Source organism: Carcharodon carcharias, chromosome 22, assembly GCF_017639515.1.
Source record: "Carcharodon carcharias isolate sCarCar2 chromosome 22, sCarCar2.pri, whole genome shotgun sequence".
Classification (NCBI taxonomy): Eukaryota; Metazoa; Chordata; class Chondrichthyes; order Lamniformes; family Lamnidae; genus Carcharodon; species Carcharodon carcharias.
The window spans coordinates 30373410-30399789 of record NC_054488.1 but is presented as its reverse complement, the minus strand read 5'-3'; the positions used below and the strand labels follow the sequence as shown (position 1 = coordinate 30399789).

General features: G+C 45.0%; 1 protein-coding gene and 1 long non-coding RNA gene across 4 annotated transcripts in view; one reads left to right on the top strand and one right to left on the bottom strand.

The window, feature by feature from the left end:
* LOC121293909 overlaps positions 1 to 19540 on the bottom strand; it is a 28240-nt gene extending 8700 nt beyond the window's left edge. Inside the window, exons 1-2 of the long non-coding RNA XR_005946638.1 lie at positions 19357 to 19540; positions 16699 to 16811 (exon numbers count right to left, since the gene is read on the bottom strand). This is a non-coding gene — a long non-coding RNA (uncharacterized LOC121293909). The remainder of the gene's footprint in view (positions 1 to 16698; positions 16812 to 19356) is intronic.
* lrrc59 (leucine rich repeat containing 59) overlaps positions 1 to 24826 on the top strand; it is a 34172-nt gene extending 9346 nt beyond the window's left edge. The window contains exons 4-7 of one of the 3 annotated variants that reach the window (XM_041217375.1): positions 11863 to 11967; positions 20196 to 20268; positions 21078 to 21248; positions 24436 to 24826. In XM_041217375.1, coding sequence (XP_041073309.1) covers positions 11863 to 11967; positions 20196 to 20268; positions 21078 to 21248; positions 24436 to 24677 — 591 coding nt within the window. In that variant the 3' untranslated portion in view covers positions 24678 to 24826. The remainder of the gene's footprint in view (positions 1 to 11862; positions 11968 to 20195; positions 20269 to 21077; positions 21249 to 24435) is intronic. The other 2 variants (XM_041217376.1, XM_041217377.1) reach the window with 2 other exon arrangements.
* Positions 24827 to 26380: the final 1554 nt, after the last annotated feature.

Genomic DNA, 26380 nt, shown 5'->3' with positions numbered 1-26380 from the left:
TGCCCTGGGAGTCCTCAACATCGACTCCGGACCTCATGAAGTCTTATGGCATCAGGCCAAACATGGGCAAGGAAACCTCCTGTTAATTACCACGTACCGCCCTCCCTCAGCTGATGAATCAGTGCTCCTTCATGTTAAACATCACTTGGAGGAAGCACTGAGGGTGGCATGGGTGCAGAATGTTCTCTAGGTGGGGGACTTCAATGTCCATCACCAAGAGTGGCTCGGTAGTACCACCACTGACCGAGCTGGCCAAGCCCTAAATGACATAGATGCAAGACTGGGTCTGCAGCAGGTGGTGAGGGAACCAACAAGAGGGAAAAACACACTTGACCTCATCCTTAGCAACCTGCCTGCCGCAGGTGCATCTACCCATGACAGTATCGGTAGGAGTGACTACTGCACAGTCATTGTGGAGACGAAGTCCCATCTTCTCATTGAGGATTCCCTCCATCGTGTTGTGTGGCACTACCACCATGCTAAATGGGATAGATTTCGAACAGATCTAGCAACTCAAGACTGGGCATCCACAAGGGACTGTGGGCTGTCAGCAACAGCAGAATTGTACTCAACCACAATCTATAACCTCATGGCCCAGCATATCCCCCTGCTCTACCATTACCATCAAGCCAGGGGATCAACCCTGGTTCAGTGAAGAGTGCAGGAGGACATGCCAGAAGCAGCACCAGGCACACCTAAAAATGAGGTGTCAAGCTGGTGAAGCTACAACTATTTGTGTGCCAAACAGCATAAGCAGCAAGTGATAGACAGAGCTAAGTGATCCCACAACCAATAAATCAGATCTAAGCTCTGCCGTCCTGCCACACCCAGTCGTGAATGGTGGTGGACAATTAAACAACTCACTGGAGGAGTTAGCTGCACAAATAACCCCATCCTCAATGATGGAGGAGCCCAGCACAGCAGTGCAAAAGATAAGGCTGAAGCATTTGCGACAATCTTCAGCCAGAATTGCCAAGTGGATGATCCATCTCGGCCTCCTCCGGAGGCCCCCAGCATCACAGATGCCAGTCTTCAGCCAATTCCATTCATTCCACATGATGTCAAGAAACAGCTGAAGGCACTGGATACTGCAAAGGCTATGGACCCAGACAACATTCCGGCAATGTGCTCCAGAACTTGCTGCGTCCCTAGCCAAGCTATTCCAGTCCAGCTCAACCCGGCTCTGTGGTAAATTGCCCAAGTATGTCCTGCACACAAAAAGCAGGACAAATTCAACCTGACCAATTAATGCCCCATCAGTCTACTCTCGATCATCAGTAAAGTAATGGACGGGGTCATCAACAGTGCTATCAAGTGGCACTTGCTTAGCAATAACCTGTTCACTGATGCCCTGTTTGGGTTCCGCCAGGGCCACTCAATTCCTGACCTCGTTACAGCCTTGGTTCAAACATGGACAAAAGAGATGAACTCTCAAGGTGAGGTGAGAGTGACTGCCCTTGACATCAAGGCAGCATTTGACTGAGTGTGGCATTAAGGAGCCCTGGTGTCAATAGGAATCAGGGGAACCTAGCACAAAGAAAGATGGCTGTGGTTGTTGGAGGTCAGTCATCTCAGCTCCAGGACATCACTGCAGGAGTTCCTCAGGTAGCGTCATAGGCCCAACCATCTTCAGCTGCTTCATCAATGACCTTCCTTCCATCCATAAGGTCAGAAGGGACGTTCGCTGATTATTGCACAATGTTCAGCACCATTCGCAACTGCTCAGATACTGAAGTAGCCCATGTCCAAATGCAGCAAGACCTGGACAATATCCAGGCTTGGGCTGACAAGTGGCAAGTAACATTCGTGCCACGCAAGTGTCAGGCAATGACCAACAAGAGAGAATCCGACCATCACTCCTTGATGTTCAATGGAATTACCATCACTTAATCCCTCACTTTCAACACTTTAAGGGTTACCATTGACTAGAAACAGAACAGGACCAGCCATATAAATACTGTGGCTACAAGAGCAGGTCAGAGGCTAGGAATTGTGTGATGAGTAACTCGCCTCCTGACTCCCCAAAGCCTGTCCACCATCTACAAAGTACAAGTCAGGAGTGTGATGGAATACTCCCCACTTGCCTGGATGAGTGCAGCTCCTACAACACTGAAGAAGCTGGACACCGTCCAGAACAAGGCAATCCGTTTGATTGGCACCACATCCACAAACATTCACTCCCTCCCTCACCAATGCACAGTAGCAGCAGTATGTACCATCTACAAGATGCACTGTAGGAATTCACCAAGGCTCTTTAGACAGCACCTTCCAAACCCACAACCACTACCATCTAGAAGGACAAGGGCAGCGGACACATGGGAACACCACCACCTGGAAGTTCCCCTCCAAGTCACTCACCATCCTGACTTGGAAAAATATCGCTGTTCCCTCACTGTCACTGGGTCAAAATCCTGGAACTCCCTTCCTAACAGCACTGTGGGTGTACCTACACCACATGGACTGCAGCGGTTCAAGAAGGCAGCTCACCACCACCACCTTCTCAAGGGTAACTAGGGATGGGCAATAAATGGTGGCCCAGCCAGTGAAGCCCACACCCCATGAATGTTTAAAAAATAAAATTTGCGTCTGAAGTGCTGTAATCTGCAAGGCTACGGACCATGTGCTGGAAAGTGGGATTAAAAATGAGCGCTTTTTTTTTTCTTTTGGCCTGTGCAGACACAATGGGCTGAATTAACTCTTTCTGCGCTGTAACTTTTCTATGGTTCTGTGGAGAACAGGCCACTTGTCTCACTTGAATGATGCTGACATTTTTTGCTTCATGTGAGCTTCCACCCACCATATCAACAAATCTTCTGTTTTCTTTCTTTACCTAGCTTTTCCTTAAAGTTATCTGCATTCTCCTCAGCCATTTCCTGTGGTAGCAAGTTCCACATTCTAACCACTCTCGGAGTAATGAGGTTTCTCTGAGTTCCTTATTGGATTTCTTGATGACTGTCTTTTGTTTATGGCCATGGTTTTGGTCTCCACCCAAGTGACAAGCTATGTATATTCTATCAAACCATTACTTTTTAAAATCTTTCCCATGTCACTGATATAAAGTGTCTAGTTTATCTTACTTTCTTCAGCAGTTCCAGTCAAAATCTTGCCTAAACTCTAGACCAAACCAGTCACTATGAAACAGGAACGAGAGCTAAATAGTATTTGAATAATGGTCTGTTAAATCTTTAAAAACATGATCAGTCAGACACACATGCTTGTATTTGAACTGAATAACTTAGCTCCTCTTTCAATGAACTAGCCAACTGTTCGAGTGAAACTGGATATATTTGCTGTGATTCAACAGTTGTATAACTCCTGTCATGTAATAAAACAGCCTATGGTGCTTCATAAGGACTTGTAAACAGAACATGATGCCAAACCACCTAAGGAGATATTAGGGCCAGTAATCAAAAGCTTGGTCAAAGACTTGGGTTTTAAGAAGTGTCTAAAAGGAGGAAAGAGATGGGGAGGGGTTTAGGGAGGAATTTCAGATCTTAGGCCCCTGGCAGCTGAATGTGTGGCCACTAATTGTGATGCGATTAAACTCTGGGATGGTCAAGAGGCCAGAATTAGGGGAGTGCAGAGATCTCAGAAGATGATGGGACTAGAGGAGATTCCAGAGATGGGGAAGGGTGACACTGTTGAGGGATTTCAAAACAAGGATGAGAATTTTAAAATCAAGGTGACGCTTAACCGGTTGCCAGTGTGGATCAGCACGGATATGAATGATCAGCATGGATAGGAATGATGGGAAAATGGAACTCTGTGAATTAGGACACTGCAACATAGTTCTAGTTGGCGTCAAGTTTATCAAGGGTAGAATATGGCAGAGATAAAAACAAAAAAACTGCGGATGCTGGAAATCCAAAACAAAAACAGAATTACATGGAAAAACTCAGCGGGTCTGGCAGCATCAGCGGAGAAGAGTTGACATTTCGAGTCCTCATGACCCTTCAACAGAACTAGGTGAATCCGAGGAAGGGGTGAAATATAAGCTGGTTTAAAGTGTGTGGGGGCGGGGGGGGTTTGGATGGGGGGAGAGAAGCGGAGGGGGGTGGTGTGGTTGTAGGGACAAACAAGCAGTGATAGAAGCAAAAACAAAAACAGAATTACCTGGAAAAACTCAGCAGGTCTGGCAGCATCGGCGGAGAAGAAAAGAGTTGACGTTTCGAGTCCTCATGACCCTTCGACAGAACTTGAGTTCGAGTCCAAGAAAGAGTTGAAATATAGCAGATCATCCAAAAGATGTCACAGACAAAAGAACACATAGGTGTTGAAGTTGGTGATATTATCTAAACGAATGTGCTAATTAAGAATGGATGGTAGGGCACTCAAGGTATAGCTCTAGTGGGGGTGGAGGGAGCATAAAACATTTAAAAATATTTAAAAATAATGGAAATAGGTGGGAAAAGAAAAATCTAAATAATTTATTGGAAAAAACAAAAGGAAGGGGGAAGAAACAGAAAGAGGGTGGGGATGGAGGAGGGAGCTCAAGACCTAAAGTTGTTGAATTCAGTATTCAGTCCGGAAGGCTGTAAAGTGCCTAGTCGGAAGATGAGGTGTTGTTCCTCCAGTTTGCGTTGGGCTTCACTGGAACAATGCAGCAAGCCAAGGACAGACATGTGGGCAAGAGAGCAGGGTGGATTGTTAAAATGGCAAGCGACAGGGAGGTTTGGGTCATTCTTGCAGACAGACCGCAGGTGTTCTGCAAAGCAGTCACCCAGTTTACGTTTGGTCTCTCCAATGTAGAGGAGACCACATTGGGAGCAACGAATGCAGTAGACTAAGTTGGGGGAAATGCAAGTGAAATGCTGCTTCACTTGAAAGGAGTGTTTGGGCCCTTGGACGGTGAGGAGAGAGGAGGTGAAGGGGCAGGAGTTACATCTTTTGCGTGGGCATGGGGTGGTGCCATAGGAGGGGGTTGAGGAGTAGGGGGTGATGGAAGAGTGGACCAGGGTGTCCCGGAGGGAACGATCCCTACGGAATGCCGACAGGGGGGCTGAAGGGAAGATGTGTTTCGTGGTGGCATCATGCTGGAGTTGGCGGAAATGGCGGAGGATGATCCTTTGAATGCGGAGGCTGGTGGGGTGATAAGTGAGGACAAGGGGGACCCTATCATGTTTCTGGGAGGGAGGAGAAGGCGTGAGGGCAGATACGCGGGAGATGGGCCGGACACGGTTGAGGGCCCTGTCAATGACCGTGGGTGGAAAACCTCGGTTAAGGAAGAAGGAGGACATGTCAGAGGAACTGTTTTTGAAGGTAGCATCATTGGAACAGATGCAACGGAGGCGAAGGAACTGAGAGAATGGGATGGAGTCCTTACAGGAAGCGGGGTGTGAGGAGCTGTAGTCAAGGTAGCTGTGGGAGTTGGTAGGTTTGTAATGGATATTGGTGGACAGTCTATGACCAGAGATTGAGACAGAGAGGTCAAGGAAGGGAAGGGAAGTGTCAGAGATGGACCACGTGAAAATGATGGAGGGGTGGAGATTGGAAGCAAAATTAATAAATTTTTCCAAGTCCCGACGAGAGCATGAAGCAGCACCGAAGTAATCATCGATGTACCGGAGAAAGAGTTGTGGAAGGGGGCCGGAGTAGGACTGGAACAAGGAATGTTCCACATTCCCCATAAAGAGACAGGCATAGCTGGGGCCCTTGCGGGTACCCATAGCCACACCTTTTATTTGGAGGAAGTGAGAGGAGTTGAAGGAGAAATTGTTCAGTGTGAGAACAAGTTCACCCAGATGGAGGAGAGTAGTGGTGAATGGGGATTGTTCGGGTCTCTGTTCGAGGAAGAAGCTAAGGGCCCTCAGTCCATCCTGGTGGGGGATGGAGGTGTATTGGGATTGGACGTCCATGGTGAAGAGGAAGCGGTTGGGGCCAGGGAACTGGAAATTGTTGATGTGATGTAAGGTGTCAGAGGAATCACGGATGTAGGTGGGAAGGGACTGGACAAGGGGAGAGAGAGAAGGGAGTCAAGATAACGAGAAATGAGTTCTGTGGGGCAGGAGCAAGCTGACACGATCGGTCTACCGGGACAGTTCTGTTTGTGGATTTTGGGTAGGAGGTAGAAGTGGGCCGTCCGAGGTTGGGTGACCATCAGGTTGGAAGCTGTGGGAGGAAGATCCCCAGAGGAGATGAGGTCAGTGACAGTCCTGGAAACAATGGCTTGATGTTCAGTGGTGGGGTCATGGTCCAGGGAGAGGTAGGACGAAGTGTCTGCGAGTTGACGCTCAGCCTCCGCGAGGTAGAGGTCCGTGCGCCAGACAACAACAGCACCACCCTTGTCAGCGGGTTTGATGACAATGTCAGGGTTGGACCTGAGAGAATGGAGTGCAGTAAGTTCAGAGAGAGAGAGAGATTAGAATGGGTGAGAGGAGCAGAGAAATTGAGACTAATGTCGCGCCGGCAGTTCTCAATGAAAAGATCAAGAGAAGGTAAGAATCCAGAGGGAGGGGTCCAGGTGGAGGGAGAATATTGGAAGTGGGTGAAAGGATCCGTTGAATGGGGAGAGGACTCCTGCCCAAAGAAGTGAGCCCGGAGACGAAGACGGCGGAAGAAGAGTTTAGCATCATGCCGAGCCCGAAATTCATTGAGGTGAGGGTGTAGGGGTATGAAACTAAGTCCTTTGCTGAGCACTGAACGTTCAGTATCGGAGAGGGGAAGGTCAGGGGGTATAGTGAATACACGGCTGGGGCTGGGATCGGAAGATGGGGTGGGGACGGAGGGACAGGCAGGGGTGGAGGGTCCTAGATGGGTGTTGGTGTCGATGAATTGTTGGAGCTTGCGTTCCTTAGCACTTCAGAGAAAGAGAAAAAGTTTCTTCTTGGGGCGAAGAATAAAATGAAACGGGCATGCGCAGCTTTGAAAAAGGGTACGGCGGTGCTGCTGGAGGGAGAGGTCGAGTGTGTTCATATGGCGGCGCATGGCACTGAGTGTGGATCTCAGAATGTGACGGGAACAGCAGTCCGAGGAACGCTTTATGTCCCGGAGATACCTGTAATCCTGGGTGGGTTCGAAACATGTGGGGTGGAATTTCTGTTGAAATCCACGTTGGGTAAGTCGGAGACGGAGACAGTCACTGAGAAAGGAGATATGGCTGTGAAAGCGGTGTTTTAGTAAACACCTTGTCAAACACCAGGAGAGAAATGGAAAGCAATGAAGGTGAGCAGGGCAAAAGAGAGATACGGAAATTTTGTCGCAGAGACGAACAAAACTTCTTCAAGGAAGGCATTTCTTGAAGAGCAGTGGCAGTCAGTTAAACACAGAGATAAAAATGAAAAAACTGCGGATGCTGGAAATCCAAAACAAAAACAGAATTACCTGGAAAAACTCAGCGGGTTTGGCAGCATCGGCGGAAAAGAAAAGAGTTGACGTTTCGAGTCCTCATGACCCTTCAACAGGATTAGGTGAATCCAAGGAAGGGGTGAAATATAAGCTGGTTTAAGGTGTCTGTGTGTGTGGTGGGGTGGGGGGAGGTGGGGGGGGGAGAAGTGGAGGGGGGTGGTGTGGTTGTAGGGACAAACAAGCAGTGATAGAAGCAGTTCATCAAAAGATGTCACAGACAACATGTATTCTTTCATGTGTTCTTTTGTTCTGTTGTCTGTGACATCTTTTGATGATCTGCTTCTATCACTGCTTGTTTGTCCCTACAACCACACCACCCCCCTCCACTTCTCTCCCCCCACCCAAACCACCCCCCCCCCACCACACACACACCTTAAACCAGCTTATATTTCACCCCTTCCTTGGATTCACCTAGTTCTGTTGAAGGGTCATGAGAACTCGAAACGTCAACTCTTTTCTTCTCCGCCGATGCTGCCAGACCCGCTGAGTTTTTCCAGGTAATTCTGTTTTTGTTTTAGAATATGGCAGGCTGGCCAGGAGTCCATTGGAATGGTTAAGTCTAGAGATAACAAAGGCATGAATGAAAGTTTAAATAGCAGATGAGCTGAGGCAAGGGTGGAGTTTGGCAATGTTCTGGAGATGGAAATTGGCAACCTTAGTGTTGACATGGAAAAAAATTTTTTTATTCATTCACAGGATGTGGGCTTCACTGGCTGGGCCACCATTTACTGCCCATCCCTAGTTGCCCTTGAGAAGGTAGTGGTGAGCTGCCTTCTTGGACTGCTGCAGTCCATGTATTATAGGTACACCCACAGCGCTGCTAGGATGGGAGCTCCAGGATTTTGACCCAGCAATAGTGAAGGAACGGTGATATATTTCCAAATCAGAATGGTGAGTGACTTGGAGGGGAACCTCCAGGTGGTGGTTTCTGTTGCCCTTGCCCTTCTAGGTGGTAGTGGTCGTGGGTTTGAAAGTGCTATTGTGCATCAGGGTAGAGGGAGTGGATGTGTGCGGATGTCAAGCGGGCTGCTGGATGGTGTCCAGCTTTTTCAGTGTTGTGGGAGCTGAGTTCATCCAGGCAAGTGGGGAATATTCCAACACACTCCTTACTTGGACCTTGTAGAGATGGTGGACAGGCTCTGGGGAGTCAGGAGGTGAGTTACTTGTCGCACCATTCCTAGTCTCTGAACTGCTCTTGTAGCCAGAATATTATTTGGCTAGTCCAGTTCAGTTTCTGGTCAAGGATGTTGATAGTAGGGGATTCAGTGATGGTAATGCCATTGAACATCAAGGGGTGATGGTTGGATTCTCTCTTATGTCAAGCAATGATCACATTCAAATAAAAACAAAAAACTGCAGATGCTGGAAATCCAAAACAAAAACAGAATTACCTGGAAAAACTTAGCAGGTCTGGCAGCATCGGTGGAGAAGAAAAGAGTTGACGTTTCGAGTCCTCATGACCCTTCAACAGAACTGAGTGAATATAAGAAGAGGGGTGAAATATAAGCTGGTTTAAGGGGTGGGGGGGTGGTGTTGTGGTTGTAGGGACAAGCAAGCAGTGATAGGAGCAGATAATCAAAAGATGTCACAGACAAAAGAACAAAGAGGTGTTGAAGGTGGTGATATTATCCAAACGAATATGCTAATTAAGAATGGATGGTAGGGCACTCAAGGTACAGCTCTAATGGGGGTGGGGTGGAAAGACTAGCAGGGCATAAAAGATTTAAAAATAATGGAAATAGGTGGGAAAAGAAAAATCTATATAAATTATTGGAAAAAACAAAAGGAAGGTGGAAGAAACAGAAAGCTGGTGGGGATCCATCCCCACTAGAGCTGTACCTTGAGTGCCTTACCATCCATTCTTAATTAGCACATTCGTTTAGATAATATCACCACCTTCAACACCTCTGTTCTTTTGTCTGTGACATTTTTTGATTATCAGCTCCTATCATAGCTTGCTTGTCCCTACAACCACCCCCCCCCCCCCAAACCAGCTTATATTTCACCCCTCTTCTTATATTCACTCAGTTCTGTTGAAGGGTCATGAGGACTCGAAACGTCAACTCTTTTCTTCTCCGCTGATGCTGCCAGACCTGCTGAGTTTTTCCAGGTAATTCTGTTTTTGTTTTTAATGATCACATTCAACTTGTGTGGTGCAAATGTTACTTGCCACTTTTCAGCCCGAGCCTGGATATTGTCCAGTCTTGCTGCATTTGGACACATGGTCAGAAGCTGACTTTGGGGGTCACATGTGGCACCAAGGTTGTGAACAGACAGGAAGAGGCATGGAGTTGGTGGCTAGGGAGTGGAGGTTTTGGCAGGAACTAAAGACAGTACCTCAGTCCTCTTAATATTTAACTGGAAGAAGTTTCTGGTCATTTGTTATGGGCATGGGATGGCGAGGGAGGTGGGCGAAGACAAGCATTCTGATGGTTCAGAGACAGTGGAGGGGCTGTGACAGATGATGGTGAGGTAGAGCTCGGTGTTGTCAGTGTACATGTATAAATTAACATGTCTTTGGATTATATATTTGAGGGGCAGCATGTAGATGAGATAAAGGAGCAAAGTGGGGGGAGGTGCAAGGACAGATCTTTGGGAGACACTGGAGGAAATGGTGTAGGAGCAAGAAGAGAGGCCATTGTAAGTGATTCTCTGGCTGGACTAGATAGGTAAGAACGGAACAGGTCAGAACCGTCCCACCCATTGGAGGAGGATGGTGTCGTCAACTGTATCAAAAGCTACTGACAGGTCGAGAAGGACTAGGAGAGAAAATGTTCCTTTGTCACATACACATAAGATGTCATTTGTGATTTTGATGAGAGCTGTTTTGGTACTTTGGCTGGGGAGGAAACCTGATTGGAAGGATTCAATCATGGAGTTCTGGGACTGATGAGCAAGACTTTAGGAAGTGACAACACGTTCAAGAACTTTGAAGCAGAAAGGGAGATTGGAGATGGATTTGCAAGACCTATTGCTGTTGCTTATTTGAATAGAGGGGTGATGATAGTTTTGAAGGAGAGGGGGGCAGTACTTGAGAGAGAACCATTAATAATATCAACCAATATGGGGACCAGGAAGAGAAGTTAGGTGGTCAGCAGGTTAGTGAAAATAAGTTTGAAGGATCAGGAGGTGGATCTGGTGGACAAGATGAGCTCAGAGAGAAAGAGGTGAGATAGAGAAACTAGAGAGAGATACAACTCTAGGACTGGAGAGCCTTGGAAGATGTTTGGCACATTGCGCTAGGGGAAGGAGGGAAGGGACAGAAGCAGCTGATAAGGTGGTGTCGATCTTAATTACAAAGTCGGTGAGCTCTTCACACATGTTGGAGCTGAGGCTGGAGGACGGGGAGTGACATTTAAGAAGGCAGTGTGTAGCAGAGAAAAGAAGCTGGCGGGTTATCTTTGCATTCCAGGATTATCATGGAATGGCTAAACCAGTTGTCTGCCATATCCTTTCAAATCAGCATTCGTTGAACTTAAGGCAGTGGGGATGTGGGCTGTGCAGGGGCAATACTTAGGGTGAGAGGGAGAAATGATTGCATTTGGGACTAGGTTATAGAAGATGGCGGTCAGCTTTTTGGTTGAAGAAATCAGCAGCTGCAGAAATATTGTGGAGAACAGTTGGGATTTTGAAAGTGTAGTTGTAAGTGAATTGGGGTATTTTTTTTTCGCTGGACAGTTCACAGGTGGAAGTAGGTTTGAGGGGAGAGGTGGGGTGTGGATGGCGAGTGATATAAAATGATCAAAGATGACCTTATCTATGATTGAAACAATGGGAGTAGGCCATGTGAAATGGCAAGATCAAGGTGATTAATATGCACTAGGGAGATTAGTAGTGATTGACTACTCCTCTACTGTGACAAAGGAGCAAGTACTAAAGTTTCAGCACAAATACCTGGTTTTTGTCACTGGGATAGAACCCTGGGGAATTTGTGAGGAGACGTGATGATTCCGTGAACAGTAAAGCTCCATCTCTTCCAGCAATCTAACTTGGTAAACATCAGTAAATCATTCCCTACATGCTTGTGTAAGAGTTTTCCATATTTTGCACCAGCTATTGTGTGGTTTCTGAGTGGGAATTTGGTGGTTTTCCCTGAGGGAAAAGGCCGTTGGATCGTGCCATCTCACTCACCTTAATAATTAGCAGTAATTAAAATTCGGGAGCAAAAAAATCTATGACGATGAAAACCTGGCATTGTACTGAGAGTTTTTATGTTGCTGCTGAAATGTATTACCTCACATGTTACCAACACATGGATCTAGTTCTGTCAAGCCCCAGGGAAGATGGGGAACACTTTATTGTGGTGAAAGGATTAAGGGCAGCATTTATCATGAAAGCAAAGACCTTGCATTTATATAGCACCTTTCCCCACTTCGGCATTACAAAGCATTTTACAACCAATGAAATACTTTTGAAGTGCAGTCACTGTGGTAATTTTTGAAATGTGGTAGTTAATATGCAGACAGCAATTTCCCACAGATAGCAATGAGGCTAACTGATTCCCCTTTCTCTCTACAGAACTTGAAATGGTTGGATTTAAAAGGCAATCCACTTGATCCATTGCTTGAGAAGGTGGCAGGTGACTGCCTGGATGAGAAGCAGTGCAAACAGAGTGCAGCCAATGTAAGCCTCAGGATTTATCCTCACAAAGATAACATAATCACAGTTTCAGCATTTGGCACCATACAACTAGCTGTTTTATTTCCAAGTTGTGGATCGCTAAGACAACCACTGCCCAAATTGGAAGAGGCTATTTGGTCATTTGGGGAAGGGTGCACAGCTGTGCACAACTCTATTTGTGAAGTCATTATGAATGCACAAACTAGGACCAGCAGTAAGCCTACTCCGCTAAAACAGCATTCTCATATTTTTAACTTGTCGTCAGCTGCACAAATGTAATTCACCTTGTTTGAAGTAACCCTTTCTGCAACTGGTTTTCAAGCTGTCAAAGCATGACATGAAAACAGAAAAAATAGGAGCAGGAGTAGGCATTTGGCCTTTCAAACTGCAGCTGGCTGAGACGGAACCAGACGTGGTTTCATGTTTGACCCTGAAATCTATTTCTGACCACATATTCGTGCCATCACTAAGATCGACTAGTTCCATCGCTAGCATAGCCCAGCACAGCCCTGCATCAGCTCATCTGCTAAATTTTTCTGACTTGAGCATTCCGGTGTTCCTGGCTAGCCTCTCTCATTCTACCTTCCATAAACATGTCATCCAAAACTCTGCTGTCTGTACCCTTGCTCCCACTGAAGTTCTTTTATTCATTCATGGGACGTGGGTGTCGCTGGCTAGGCCAGCATTTATTGCCCATCCTTAGTTGCCCTTGAGAAGGTGGTGGTGAGCTGCCTCCTTGAACCGCTGCTGTCCATGTGGTGTGGGTGCACCCACAGTGCTGTTAGGAAGGGAGTTCCAGGATTTTTACAGTGAAGGAACAGCAATATATTTCCAAATCAGGATGTTGAGGGACTTGGAGGGGATTTCCAGGTGGTGGTGTTCCCATCTATCTGGTGCCTTTGTCCTTCTAGATGTTAGCGATCGTGGGTTTGGAAGGTGCTGTCCGAGGAGGCTTGGTGAGCTCCTGCAGTACATCGTGTAGATATTGCTGTTCTCAGTGCTGGAGGGAGTGAATGTTTGTGGATGCCAGTCAAGCGGGCTGCGTCATCCTGGAAGTTGTTGAGCTGCTTGAATGTTGTAGGAGCTGCACTCATCCAGGCAAGTGAGGAGTACTCCATCACACTCCTGATGTGTGCCCTGTAGATGATGGACAAGCTTTGGGGAGTCAGGAGGTGAGTTACTCACTGCAGGATTCCTAGCCTCTAACCTGTTCTTGTCACCACGGTATTAATGTGGCTAGCCCAGTTCAGTTTCTGGTCAATGGTAACCCCCCCAGGAGGTTTTTAGTGCGGGATTCAGGATGGTAATGCCATTGAATATCAAGAGGCAATGGTTAGATTCTCTCTTGTTGGAGATGATCATTGCCTGGCACTTGTGTGACTTGTTACTTGTCACTTGTCATCCCAAGCCAGCATATTATCCAGGTCTTGTATTTGGACATGGACTGCTTCAGTATCTAAGGAGTCAGGAATAGTGCTGAGCCTTGTGCAATCATCCCCACTTCTGATTTTATGATGGAAGGAAGGTCATTGATGAAGCAGCTGAAGATGTTTTAGCCTAGGACACTACCCTGGGGAATCTTGCAGTGATGTCCTGGAACTGAGATGATTGACCTCCAACAACCACACACATTTTTCGTTGTGATAGGTATTGATTCCAAACAGCGGAGAGCTTTCCCCCTGATTCCCATTGATTCTAGTTTTGCCAGGGCTCCTTGATGCCACACTGGGTCAAATGCCATCTTGGTGTCAAGGGCAGTCACTCTTACCTCCGGAGTTCAGCTGTTTTGTCCATGTTTGAACCAAGGCTGTAACAAGGTCAGGTACTGAGTGACCCTGCCGGAACCCAAACTGAGCGTCAGTGAGCAGGTTATTGCTAAGCAAGTGCGGCTTGATAGCACTGATGATGACCCCTTCCATTACTTAACTGATGATCAAGAGTAGACTGATGGGGTGGTAATTGACCGTGTTGGATTTGCCCTGCTTTTTGTGTACAGAACATACCTGGCAATTTTCCATATTGTCGGGTAAATGCCAGTGTTGTAGCTGTACTGGAACAGCTTGGCTAGGGCTGTGGCAATTGCAGGAGCACAAGTCTTCAGTACTATTGCTGGAATATTGTCTGGGCCCGTAGCCTTTGCAGTATCCAGTGCCTTCAGCCATTTCTTGATATCACATTGGAGTGAATCGAATTGGCTGAAGACTGGCATCTGTGATGCCTGGGACCTCCGCAGGACTCCTGTTCACCCATCATCCCAGTGGTCACTAACCTACATTGGCTCCCTGTCGCTTTAAAATTCTTACCCTCGTTTTCAAGTTGCTCAATGACCTCACCCCTCAATCGCTATAATCTCCTCCAGTCCCAAAACCCGTGGAGCTATTTGAGCATTCCCAATTTTAATTGCTCCACTATAGATGGCTGTGACTTAAATTGTCTGGGCCCCAAACTCTGGACACTTCTCAGCCTCTCTTCCTCTTTGTCCTTTTCTTTAAGATATGCATTAAAACTAACCTCTTTGGCCATCTGCCCTAATGCCACCTTATGTGGCTTGTTGTCAAATCATCCTTTATAACACTCCTGTGAAGTGCTTTGGGACCTTTGTTGTTCGAACCTGCTCTGCTGTTTAATGCTAGCATGGCTGATTGTTTACCTGAATTCCAACTATCCGCTCTATTTTCACATCCCCTTGCTCCCCGATCCCAATAATCTTGTCAACCTCAGTCTTGAAGATACTGAGCTCCTAGTGTAGCGAATTCCAAAGATTCAAAACCCTTTGAAGAAATTTCTCATCTTGGTCCTGCATGGCCAATGCCTTATTTTGAGACTGTAACCTCCCGCTCCAGACTCCTAGCCAGGGGAAAATTCCTCTTAGCATTTCTCATGCCAATCTCCTGACGAATTTTACGGGCAGAATTTTACATTCTCCCGCTGGTGGGGTGGCCATAAAAATCTCCAGATGACCTTCCCACTGGGCTCATGTCAGCCCCTGACCTCTGGGCAATCTTACGGTGGGATGTGAGAGGCCTAGGCTGCCCCCACCTCCCCCCCCCGCCCGCCCCATTTAGGCCCCTAAGTAACCAATTAAAGACTACTTAAGAGCTGTTTCCCACCGAGCTCTAATTTCAATTGGTGGGAGGAGTTCAAGGGTGATGGCAGGGGTTGGGTTAATGACTGGAAAATGACCCTGCTCAGGCACTCGAGGTGCTTTTTTTTCAGCTATACTTCTGTGCTACCAAGTGACCAATCCCACTTTCTGCTTTCTGTCTTCAAGCCAGCTGCCAATCCGTTCTGCCACTTGTCCCCTGATTCCACATTCTCTAGTCTTGTTCATTAGTCCCTTATGGGGAGCCTTATTGAAGGTCTTTAAAAAAAAATCCAGATAAGTTACCACCACTGCATTACTCTGTTACCAGCTCAAAAAATTCAGTGAGTTTGATCAAGCAAGATTTTCCCTTTTGAAACCAAGATGACTGTTTATTATATTTTTCTTTTCTAAATGCTCTTCTATTCTTTCCTTTAGTAGGGATTCTATTATTTTTCCTAACACCAATGTTAAACTGACTGGTCTGTAGTTTCCTGGGTATGTTCCGTCTCCCTTTATAAATACAGGAATTACACTAGCTGTCAGCTAGTCTTCTGGCAATACATCTTTTTCTAATGATTTACAGAGACCGGACCCCATGTCCAGGAAGCTTGTTACTGGATATGTACCAATTATGGGGATTTTCTGGATTTTGGACTTGGGGCAGGGTGTGGTGGTGGGGATTGGGATAACTGAAGCTGGGCTGATTTCTCTGTCGAGCTGCACCCAGCTGGGACGGGGAAATTGAGGGCGAAGGGTGAACCAGGCAGCTTCTGCCATTAATCCCAGACCCAAAGAACAGGGGATCACCACGTTGCCACCCAGCTATGATGGACAGCAATGCCTGATGTGGATTGTAGTTTCCAGGGCAGGACCTGATTTTAGGACACTGGATAAGGGGTCCTGTACCTGTATTTGATAAATGTAGTAATGCTTCTGCTAGCTCCACTAGATTCTTTTAAGATATGTGAATGCAATCCATTGGGAAAGGGATTTTATCCTCTTTGAGTTTGTTTATTTTATTCAGTAATAACCTGCCTGTCACTGGGTGGTGGAAGCAGAGACGATCAATGGTTTCAAAAGAAATTGCATAGTCACTCGATGAAATAAACTTGCAGGGTTACAGGTATATAGCTGGAGAATGGGACTGAAAGAATTGCTTTACAGAGCCAGCATGGACTCCTTGGCCAAATGGCCTCCTCCTGTGCTGTAATGACTATATGATTCCATGACTCTATTTTTCCTACAGAAGTGCATAACTTCACATTTTTCAACATATTTCATTTACCATGTTCTTGCCCACATACTTACGCTGTCAATGTCCCTTTGCAGTCTCTTTGTGACTTCACAGCTTTTTCACCTAGCTTTTTATTGTTGCCAAAAATGACCTAATTTACTCCCCTTTTAAATCTGTTAACAAGCCCTCAATCTATGCTAATGTATTACTCCCAATTCCATGAGCCCTAATTTTGTGTATTAACTCTTGTGTAACACCTTATTGAATGCTTCTTGAAAATCCAAATACACTACATCCACTGGTTTCCCCCCTTATCTACCCTGCTAATTGCAACCTCAAAAAACAGATTTGTCAAATCCTTCCCTAAATCTATGTTGACTCTGCACAGTCCTATGGTTTTCAAAGTACCCCTTACCTTGTCAATAAAGTAGCATTTCCATTGCTATTGACATCAGGCTAACAAGCCTTTTGTAGTTTTCTCTTTCCCTTCTTTCTTCAATAGCGAGGTTACATTTGCTCTCTTCCAGTCTGCAAGGATAATTTGAGAATCCAGGTGATTTTAGAAATCAGAGCCAGTGCTCACACTCTCTCTGTTACCACAGCTATTAAAACCCTAGACAAAAACAGAATTACCTGGAAAAACTCAGCAGGTCTGGCAGCATTGGCGGAGAAGAAAAGAGTTAATGTTTCGAGTCCTCATGACCCTTCGACAGAACTTGAGTTCGAGTCCAAGAAAGAGTTGAAATATAAGCTGTTTTAATGTGTGGGGGGGGCGGAGAGAGAGAGAGAGAGAAGTGGAGGGGGGGTGTGGTTGTTGGGACAAACAAGCAGTGATAGAAGCAGATCATAAAAATATGTCAACAACAATGGAACACATAGGTGTTAAAGTTGGTGATATTATCTAAACGAATGTGCTAATTAAGAATGGATGGTATGGCACTCAAGGTATAGCTCTAGTGGGGGTGGGGAGAGCGTAAAAGATTTTAAGTTATTTAAAAATAATCTTAATTAGCACATTCGTTTAGATAATATCACCAACCTTAACACCTATGTGTTCTATTGTTGTTGACATCTTTTGATGATCTGCTTCTATCACTGCTTGTTTGTCCCTACAACCACACCCCCCCTCTCTCTCTCCACCCCCCCCCCCCCCCCCCCCCCCCCACACACACACACACACACACACCTAAAACCAGCTTATATTTCTACTCTTTCTTGGACTCGAACTCAAGTTCTGTCGAAGGGTCATGAGGACTCGAAACGTCAACTCTTTTCTTCTCCGCCGATGCTGCCAGACCTGCTGAGTTTTTCCAGGTAATTCTGTTTTTGTTTTGGATTCCCAGCATCCGCAGTTTTTTTTTTGTTTTTATTATTATTAAAACCCTAGGTTTAGGCCATTAGGTCCATGGGATTTATCAGCTAATTTCTGAAGAATATTTATTTACTTATACTGATTTCTTAAAGTTCCTCAATCTCACTGGACCTTTGGTTCCCCACTATTTCCAGAATGTTTTTTGTGTCTGCTACTGTGAAGACAGATACAAAGTATTCAACATCTCTACCATTTCCTTATTGCCCATTACAATTTCTCCTGTCACTCTCTGAAAGAGCCATTTTTACTTTCACTACTCTTTTTACATAACCATTAATTGTTTTTATGCCTCTTGCTAGTTTACTCTAAATCTATATTTCTATCTTTGACAACCTAGGTGACAAATGGACAGCATTGTTAGTTAAGCTGAAATTGTATCCAGTCACAAAATGATCCCAGAAAAGCACAGACAGGACACTTTTAGAACTCTGAAAACTACCAGCTGTATTCCTCTAGATATAGTCCTTAAACTTGGGCTGTATCCAAAAACAGGATATAAATGGTATAAATCTGGGGTAACAAAAACAAAAACAGAATTACCTGGAAAAACTCAGCAGGTCTGGCAGCATCGGCGGAGAAGAAAAGAGTTGACATTTCGAGTCCTCATGACCCTTCGACAGAACTTGAGTTCGAGTCCAAGAAAGAGTTGAAATATAAGCTGGTTTAAGGTGTGTGTGTGGGGGGCGGAGAGAGACTGATGGGGACAGGTCTGTCACTGAATAACACTGGAGTGGAGCATTGTTGGGTAGAAGTCTGTTACTTTATAACATTAGGGTACAGTACTGGTGGGTGTCACTGTAAAATACAGGGTTACAGTGGATACAGTTCTGTTGCAGTAAAATACTGGGGTGCAGTACTGATGGGTTCAGCTTTGTCACTGTAGAACGCTGGGTTACAGTACTGATGGGTAAAGGTCTCAATATAACATGGGTACCGTACTGGCGAGTACAGGACTATCGTTGTATAACACTGGGATACTACATTGGTGTGTATAGGTCTCACCTAACACTGGGCTACAGTCCTAATGGGTACAGGCCTGTCACTGTAACATTGGGTACAGTACTGCTGGGTTCAGCTCTGTCAGTATACAACATTGGGTTACAGCACTCACTAGGTAAAGGTCTCAATGTAACACAGGTAGTACTGGCTGGTACAGTTCTGTCATTGTATAACATTGGTACAATACTGGCAGGTATAGGTCTGATAGGTCTGTCACTGTATAATACTGGGATACAGTCCTGGTGGGTACAGGTCTGTCACTGACATGGGTACAGTATATTGTGGATTCAGGTCTGTCATTGTGCAACACTGGAGAACAGTACTGGTGGGAGCACATTTGTCACTGTAACATTGTACAGTTCTGGTGGGTACAGGTCTGCCACTGTATAACATGGGCACAGTACTAGTGATTACCGGTCCGTCACTGTATAATTTGGGTACAGTAATGTGGGCACAGGTCTGTCACTGTATAACACTTGTTATGAACCCTGTAAAGATCATCAACTTTTTCCAAAAGACAAATTTCCTGGCAACCGATGTAAATAACTTGAAATCTTGTCTATTCAGTTTGAATACTTATACTATAACTAACAAATTAAAATCAACATAGATCAAACATTACTTAACCATGCAACCAATACACCAAACTAAAGTAAAAGTGTTTCTGCATTAACAAATTAATCTAATTGAGGTGCATCTTACATCTGCTTTTGCTGAAGGTTCTGAAGCAATACAAGATTAAGTCCCAAGTTACTTCCAGCTTTCCAGGGGGCTCACTTCAGGTGTTGAATCTTCATGTTGAATCTTCTAGTGTCCTTTGAAAATTGTTGTACTCAACCTGAGTATTCTAGAACTGAATTGCATCAGGAAGGCCCACCTTGGTGACCACTTGTTCCTTAAATCTCCAAAGATTCTGTCGGTCTTGTCCTTTTCCTTTCAAATAGAGAATCAACCTTTACAAGCATTCTGCTTAGTTGTTAACACAAAAACTGTTCACCTCGCTTTTCATAGCGGTAGCTGCTTTGCGCTTTTCTCTGTCTCTCTCCCGTCCCATTTCCTCTCCCCTGCCCATGTTTCTGTGTTTATCTCCCAAAAACAGCTGTCCCTTTTCCTGTTTCAAGGTGCGAAAATTATCACTTTTTCAATAGGTTTTGGTTTCTTTCCCCATGACAACCAGATCAAATGGGCCTGTCTCCAGATAGAAGTTTAGAATGATCACCATTCCCCCTATCCAAGACTTTAAATTAAACATTTTAAAACATAACCTTGTAAAGTCCAGTGCTTGTCATGCACTGGAGTACAGTACTAATGGGTGCAGTTCTGTCACTGTTAACAGTGGAGTACTGTGTGCTGGTCTGCCACTAATAGTGTTAGGGCAGTAATTTTAGTGAAAGAGGATATTTTAAACTAGTATTTCTTTTACACAATGTGCACTGTTCAAGAGTTAATTTGCAGGAATCTGGTGTGCAAATCTACAGTGGGTAATGATTCAGTTCATGAAAATCCATTGTTAACTTTGTTTTCACTCTTTGACACTACAGGTACTGCGGTATATGAAAACCATTCAATCTGAACAAGATCGTGAGAAACAGCGGCGGCTGCAGGTTGAAAGGGGTAAGCTTATTGTTCAGCGAGAAAGGTACAAAAAAGTAGCAGAGAGAAGATTTTTGGGACGTAACGTTATTTATTGTTATGAACAAAATAAACTAGTGCAGCAGCTTGAGGTCGAAGTCATTTACTAGATCTTCCATGCCATTGGTCAGGATGATTAAACAAGAACACAATGTGAGAATGGGAAATCTGTTGCTCGGTACCTGGCTTGGGAAAAGCTGCTGGCAGCTGATCCATTCAGAGCATTGTGATTGCATCGCTGATTTTGACGTCACTGATTACAGAGATGCTATATCACACAGGCCCATGCTTATAAAGTTGCATTTATGTAGCAACTTTCATGTCCTCAGGATTACTCAAAATGCTTTACAGACATTGAACGGTTTTTGAAGTGTACTCATTGTTATAATGTAGGGCAATTCTGCAGCCAGCTTGAGCACTACGCCAGCAGCAAATTGAATAAAGGATCAGTTTTGGTGATATTAGCTCAGGAATAGATGCTAGCCATGACAGTGCAGGAATTCCTTCTGTCTAATGCTGTGGAGGTCTTTTACATCAATATGAACACACACATGGGCCCTGGTTTGGCATCTCCTCTTAAAGATGGCACCTCCAGCAGTGCTTTACTCCCCAGTAACACACCGGAATATCGGCTTGAATTATGTACTCAAGTCTAGAGTGGACTTGAATTCGCAACTTTCTGACTTGGAGGCAAGAGTGTAGCACTGTATCATAGAACAAATGACAAACAATACCAGAAAGCATCCAAAAGCTTTAACTGCCACTTTACAGCTAAATGTCTGTTGTTGCAGAGTTGGAGAAAAGACGTGAAGCAGAATTAAAGGCTAAAGAAGCAAGGGAACGAGAGCTGCGTAAACGAGAGAAAATGGAGGAGAAGGAGAGGCGCAGGAAGGAGTATGATGCACAGAAATTACAGAGATTCAACGAGCCAAAGGAGGAGAAACCTACTGGTATGTTGGAAAGTAAGTGAAAGGTGGGAAGTAGGTGAGCTGTGTAAGTTCCTGCAGAACTGCAAACTGCATCTTGCTCAGAATTGCATCTGCTCCATGAGCCATGCAAACTACTAGAAATGGGCAGGTCAAAGCAAGTTCATCATTCTCTCAGTAAGCTCCTGAAAATTGAAATCACTTGCTTAAATAATAATTTTCCTTCCCCAATTTAGCATTGCTGTTCCCTGTCCTCCTGAAGGCTTGATCACTTGCTGGATGTGTGTTTCATGGGTACCAGACATCTCCACTACAATAGTTGTTCCATTGGAGCTAAGAATGCATTTTAACAGGTTCTCGATTGCCGAAGCCTTTAAAAGCTCAGCCTGACCTGTCCTGACTGTGTCCACACATGCAGGAATCAGTGGATGGCAAGCAGCAATAGGAAGACCAGTTCATGTTGTTTGTTTCCTTCCTCCTTGCTAGTCTTAGCATGCCATAGTGTGCCTGCTGTATAACTGGCAAACTCAGTCACAGATTTGAGCTTAGCTGTCTGGCCTGTGTGGCTGGGCATTCTATTCTAAACATTTTAGGCATAATATGAAGAAAGATCTGAAAAGCTGGAGCTAAATAGCATACGATCATAAAATTTTAATGGTTATAGCATAGCAGGAGGCCATTTGGCCTGTCATGTCTTTGCCAGCTCTCTGCAAGAGCAACTCACCTAGTTCCATTCCCCTGTCAGATAATAATCCCAGTCTCTTTTAAAAGCCAGAATTGAATTTGACTTCACCGCATTCCAGGCAGTGCATTTCTAACTGCTGCATGAAAAAGATTTTCCTCATATCTCCATTGCTTCTTTTGCCAATCACTTTCAATTGGTGTCCTCTGCCTCTTGACCCTTCTGCCAACAGGAACAGTTTCTCCCTATCTACTCTGTCCAGACCCTTCATGATTTTGAACACATTGATTAAATCTCCTTTTTAATCTTAAATAAAAGCAAAATACTGCCGATGCTGGAAATCTGAAACAAAATTGAAAAGTACTAGAAATACTCAGACATTCTGAAGAAGAGTCATATTTGACTTGAAATGTTTCTCTCGCCACAGAAACTGCCAGGCTGCTGATAATTTCCAGCACTCTTTTTGCTTCTTTTAATCCTTCGAAGGAGAACAGCCTCAACTTCTCTAATTTATCCATGTAACCAAAGTTCCTCATCCCTAGAACTATTCTCATGAATTTTTTACGCATCCTCTAATGCCTTCACATCCTTCTTAAAAGTGTGACCCCAGAACTGGACAAAATACTGCAGTTTAGGCTGAACCAGTATTTTATATAGGGTTATCATAAATCCTAAGATACTATAAGCTTTGTTTAACGACTTTCTCAACCTGCCCTGCCACTTTCAATGATTTATCTGCATACATCCCGAGGTCCCTCTAATCTTGCACCCTTTTAGAATTGTACCTTTATTTTATATTGCCTCTTTCAGTTCCTCCTACCAAAATGAATCACTTCACCCTTCTCTGCATTAAATTTCATCTGCCACTTATTGTTGTGTCCCACCAGCCTGTTTATGCCCTCTTGAATTTTATCACTATCCTCCTCACAATTCACAATACTTCCAAATTTTGTGTAATCTGCAAATTTTGAAATTGTGCCCCGCATGTCTAAGTCTAGGTTACTTGTAATATATCAAAAAAAACAGGATCCTAATACTGACCTCTGGGGAGCCCCACTATATAACTTCCCCTAATCCAAAAAAACAACTGGTTACAACTACTTAGTTTTCCTGTCACTTAGCCAATTTTGTGTCCATGCTGCTACTGTTCTTTTATTCCATGGACTCTAATTTGCTGATACGATCAGATGATTTTCATTGGTCAGCAGAGTGCATGCCTTTATGATGATCACAAAAGAAATTAGAGGAATCGAGAAAAACCTCTTTACATGGAAGCTGGTGAGACCATGGAATTCTCTGCTGCAACCCTCTCCTGAAGCAAAATCCACAATTTATTTTGAAAGGGAAGTAGATATTTGCTTAAAAATGGATCTTAAATGGTATGGGTAGTGGGCAAGAGAGTGAGAAGATGAGATGGTTCATGGCAATAAAAACACCAATGCACATTTGCTAGGCCAATGTTTCCGTAAGAAAGGTGCAAATTGGAAGGACAAATCTCTCATTGATAAACAAAACAAAAGGAATAATGTTGGTGCCAGTGATGGGGATTGCTGGAACACTAACATTGGATACCACAGCAGGGAATATGTTGGTTTAACTCTGGTCAGTCTTAAAGTTATGCTTGGTGTGGCTAAGGCACCTTCACTCGGGGGAATAATAGGTGGTACCATCCTGCCTGGGGGGTACCTCCCAACTCTTGTTTAATCATCTTCCACTGTTTCATCAATGATCTGTAGCAAATAACTCACCACCTGACTCCCCAAAGCCTGTCCACCACCTACAAGGTACAAGTCAGGAGTGTGATGGAATGCTCTCCACTTGCCTGGATGAGTGCACCTCTGCCGACATTCATGAAGCTCAATGCCATCCAGAACAAAGTCAACCACTTGATCGGTACTCCATCCACCATCTTAAACATACACTCCCTCCACCAGCAATGCACAGAGGCAGCAATGTGTACCATCTACAAGATGCACTTGCTAAGCTTCTGACAGCATCTTCCAAACCCATGACCGCCACTACCTTGAAGGACAAGAGCAGCAGACAAATGAGAACACCATCACCTGCAAGTTCTCCCTCAAGCCCCACACCATCCTGAGTTGGAAATATGAGTTGTTTGCTGTCACCGGATCAAAATCCTGGAACTCCCTTCCTAACAGCACTGTGGGTGCACCTAGACCAGTTGGTTTGCAGCAGCTCAGGAAGGCTCCTTGTTTGGACAGTTATTGATGGGCAATAAATGCTGGCCTTGACCAGCAACACCCAGATCACATGAAAGAGTAAACAAAAGCTGTCAAATCTGAGCAGTCTGTAAAATGGCTTTCCAGCTACTCCCTCTGTAGTGAAGACAGAGCCTAACCATGGAGAAGAATTGTGCCTAGTTCTTAATACTAGATCATCGCCTGTGTTTTTTTGGGCCATGCCTTGTGCTATCACAATTTCTCAATCAAAACAGTAGAAAGTTATTGGTTGGGAACTATGTTCAAGTATACACGTGTTCATTAAATCATTGCTTTTTCTCCATCCCATAATCCCTTTTAGAACCAGTTTCTTCTGCCGGTCCGTCAGCTTCTCAAAAGGGACACTTATTCCACCAAGTGCTGCTGAAGGTGCTGCTCTTTCTGCTGCTATGCACAGTAATCACTGTGGTGATGTGCAGGAGAACAGAACTCCCACCTGAGCAGCTGTGTAGCGCTGTGAACCATCTGTACGAAGACACACTTCATGCACTTCGGGGAAACGAGGTTCTCCAGAGGATTCTACGTAGCATCCCATTTCCATGACCAATCGCCAGTTGAAGAGTCAGTGAAATTCCTATGGAATTGATTAATTTGTGTGTTCTTATATAGCACATAAACCCTTAAAAGGGCGAGTATGCCACTCACTTGCCCTACCTAAATTCTACACAATAAAAATTATTTTGCATTCGCCAGTTTTTTGTCTTCAGTGCTTGTATTGCCTTTTAAATGTTCTGCTTTAAATTCCCAATTGACTTGGTGGAAGAGTCAATTACTAGGGGACATAGATTTAAGGTGAGAGGAGAAAACTTTAGAGATGATGTGTGGGGCAAGTTTTTTACGCAGAGGGTAGTGAATGTCTGGAATTCGCTGCCAGAGGTGGTGGTGGAAGCAGGTACGATAGTGGTGTTTAAGAGGCAGCTTGACATGAATAGGATGGGAATAGAGAGATACGGACCCTGGAAGTGCAAAATGTTTTAGTTTGACAGGCAATATGATCGGTGCAGGCTTGGAGGGCTGAAGGGACTGTTCCTGTACTGTACTTTTTTGTTCTTAGCAGATCAGAAGATTTAATCCTTGGTTTGTACTGAGGTAACTGTGAGATGCCAGTAAAAGCTGCCATTGACCCTGGGCTTGTAAAAGGTGAAAAGTTGAGGAGGAGACTGGACACATAATTTGACAATCCTATTGATGAACTATATCATTCTTGGGCTGTTGGCCCAACAAAAGTAAGGAGGCCAGGAAGTGTCACCAAGAAGGCACAGATAGAAGAGGCAGACATTGTGAGCAGCTGAGGTGCCAGAACATGGATCTAGTGGAGCAACAGATTTATTGACCTGCTGCAGTCTGGAAAGATGAGTTGTGTTAACAGCTGGTAACAGGAAGCACAGCGATGAAATCTGATTCCAGGAGCAGCAGCAGGTGCCAATGTTAAAGTTCAGGCTTCCAATTATCATACAGCCGAGACCCATGCTTAGGTATGGGTGAATGCTGCATTGAGATGGCTGAAATACACCATGCCATTGCAGCAGCATGGTGCTGCACATTTACATTGGCTCAGTGACAAGCACATAGGTGCTAGAAGATAGTACTTACTGCCAATGTTCGTGCTTGCAGGAGTGTGCTCAGAATGCCAGGGTGTGCCAACAGGCCAGAGGTGGAGTTGCTGTTATCACTGGTGACACCAGTGGGATAGAAAGCGATGCAGATCAGATGGGTCACTGCTTGTGAGTCTGCTGCTGAGGGCAAGTCAGGTGTAGGGGGAATGGAGAGGGTATACAGTTCCATCCAAAATTCTCTACACCTTGTTTGGCATGGGTGTGGGCCTTTACCACCACCAAGGCGGTGAAGCAAGAAGCCTTGGTTGAAGGAACATGTTTCATTTTAATATTTTATCTCCACCAGGTCCAGCAGGATATTAGGAACAGACCAATGAGACAGCCAGCTCACAGGATGCAGCACCATCTGAAGACACTTTATTCCTGTGCACTCCCCACCAGCACAGATGCACTGATGGTAGGGTCTGTTGTACAAGTAGAATGGGTAGTACAATCTGATGAGCATTTCACAGATAGCAGAGGCAGTGACAGCTGTAGCCATTTCCCTGAGGAATGAGAAAAGCCCCAGCAATGCTCAACTCCATGCAGATATCACCATTCTGTGGTAGAGTAGACTTGAGGTGTTACCATCAAAGCAGCACAGGATTGAGCTGGTGCATCAAATGCGTGAGGATCTGTCAGATTTTCTAG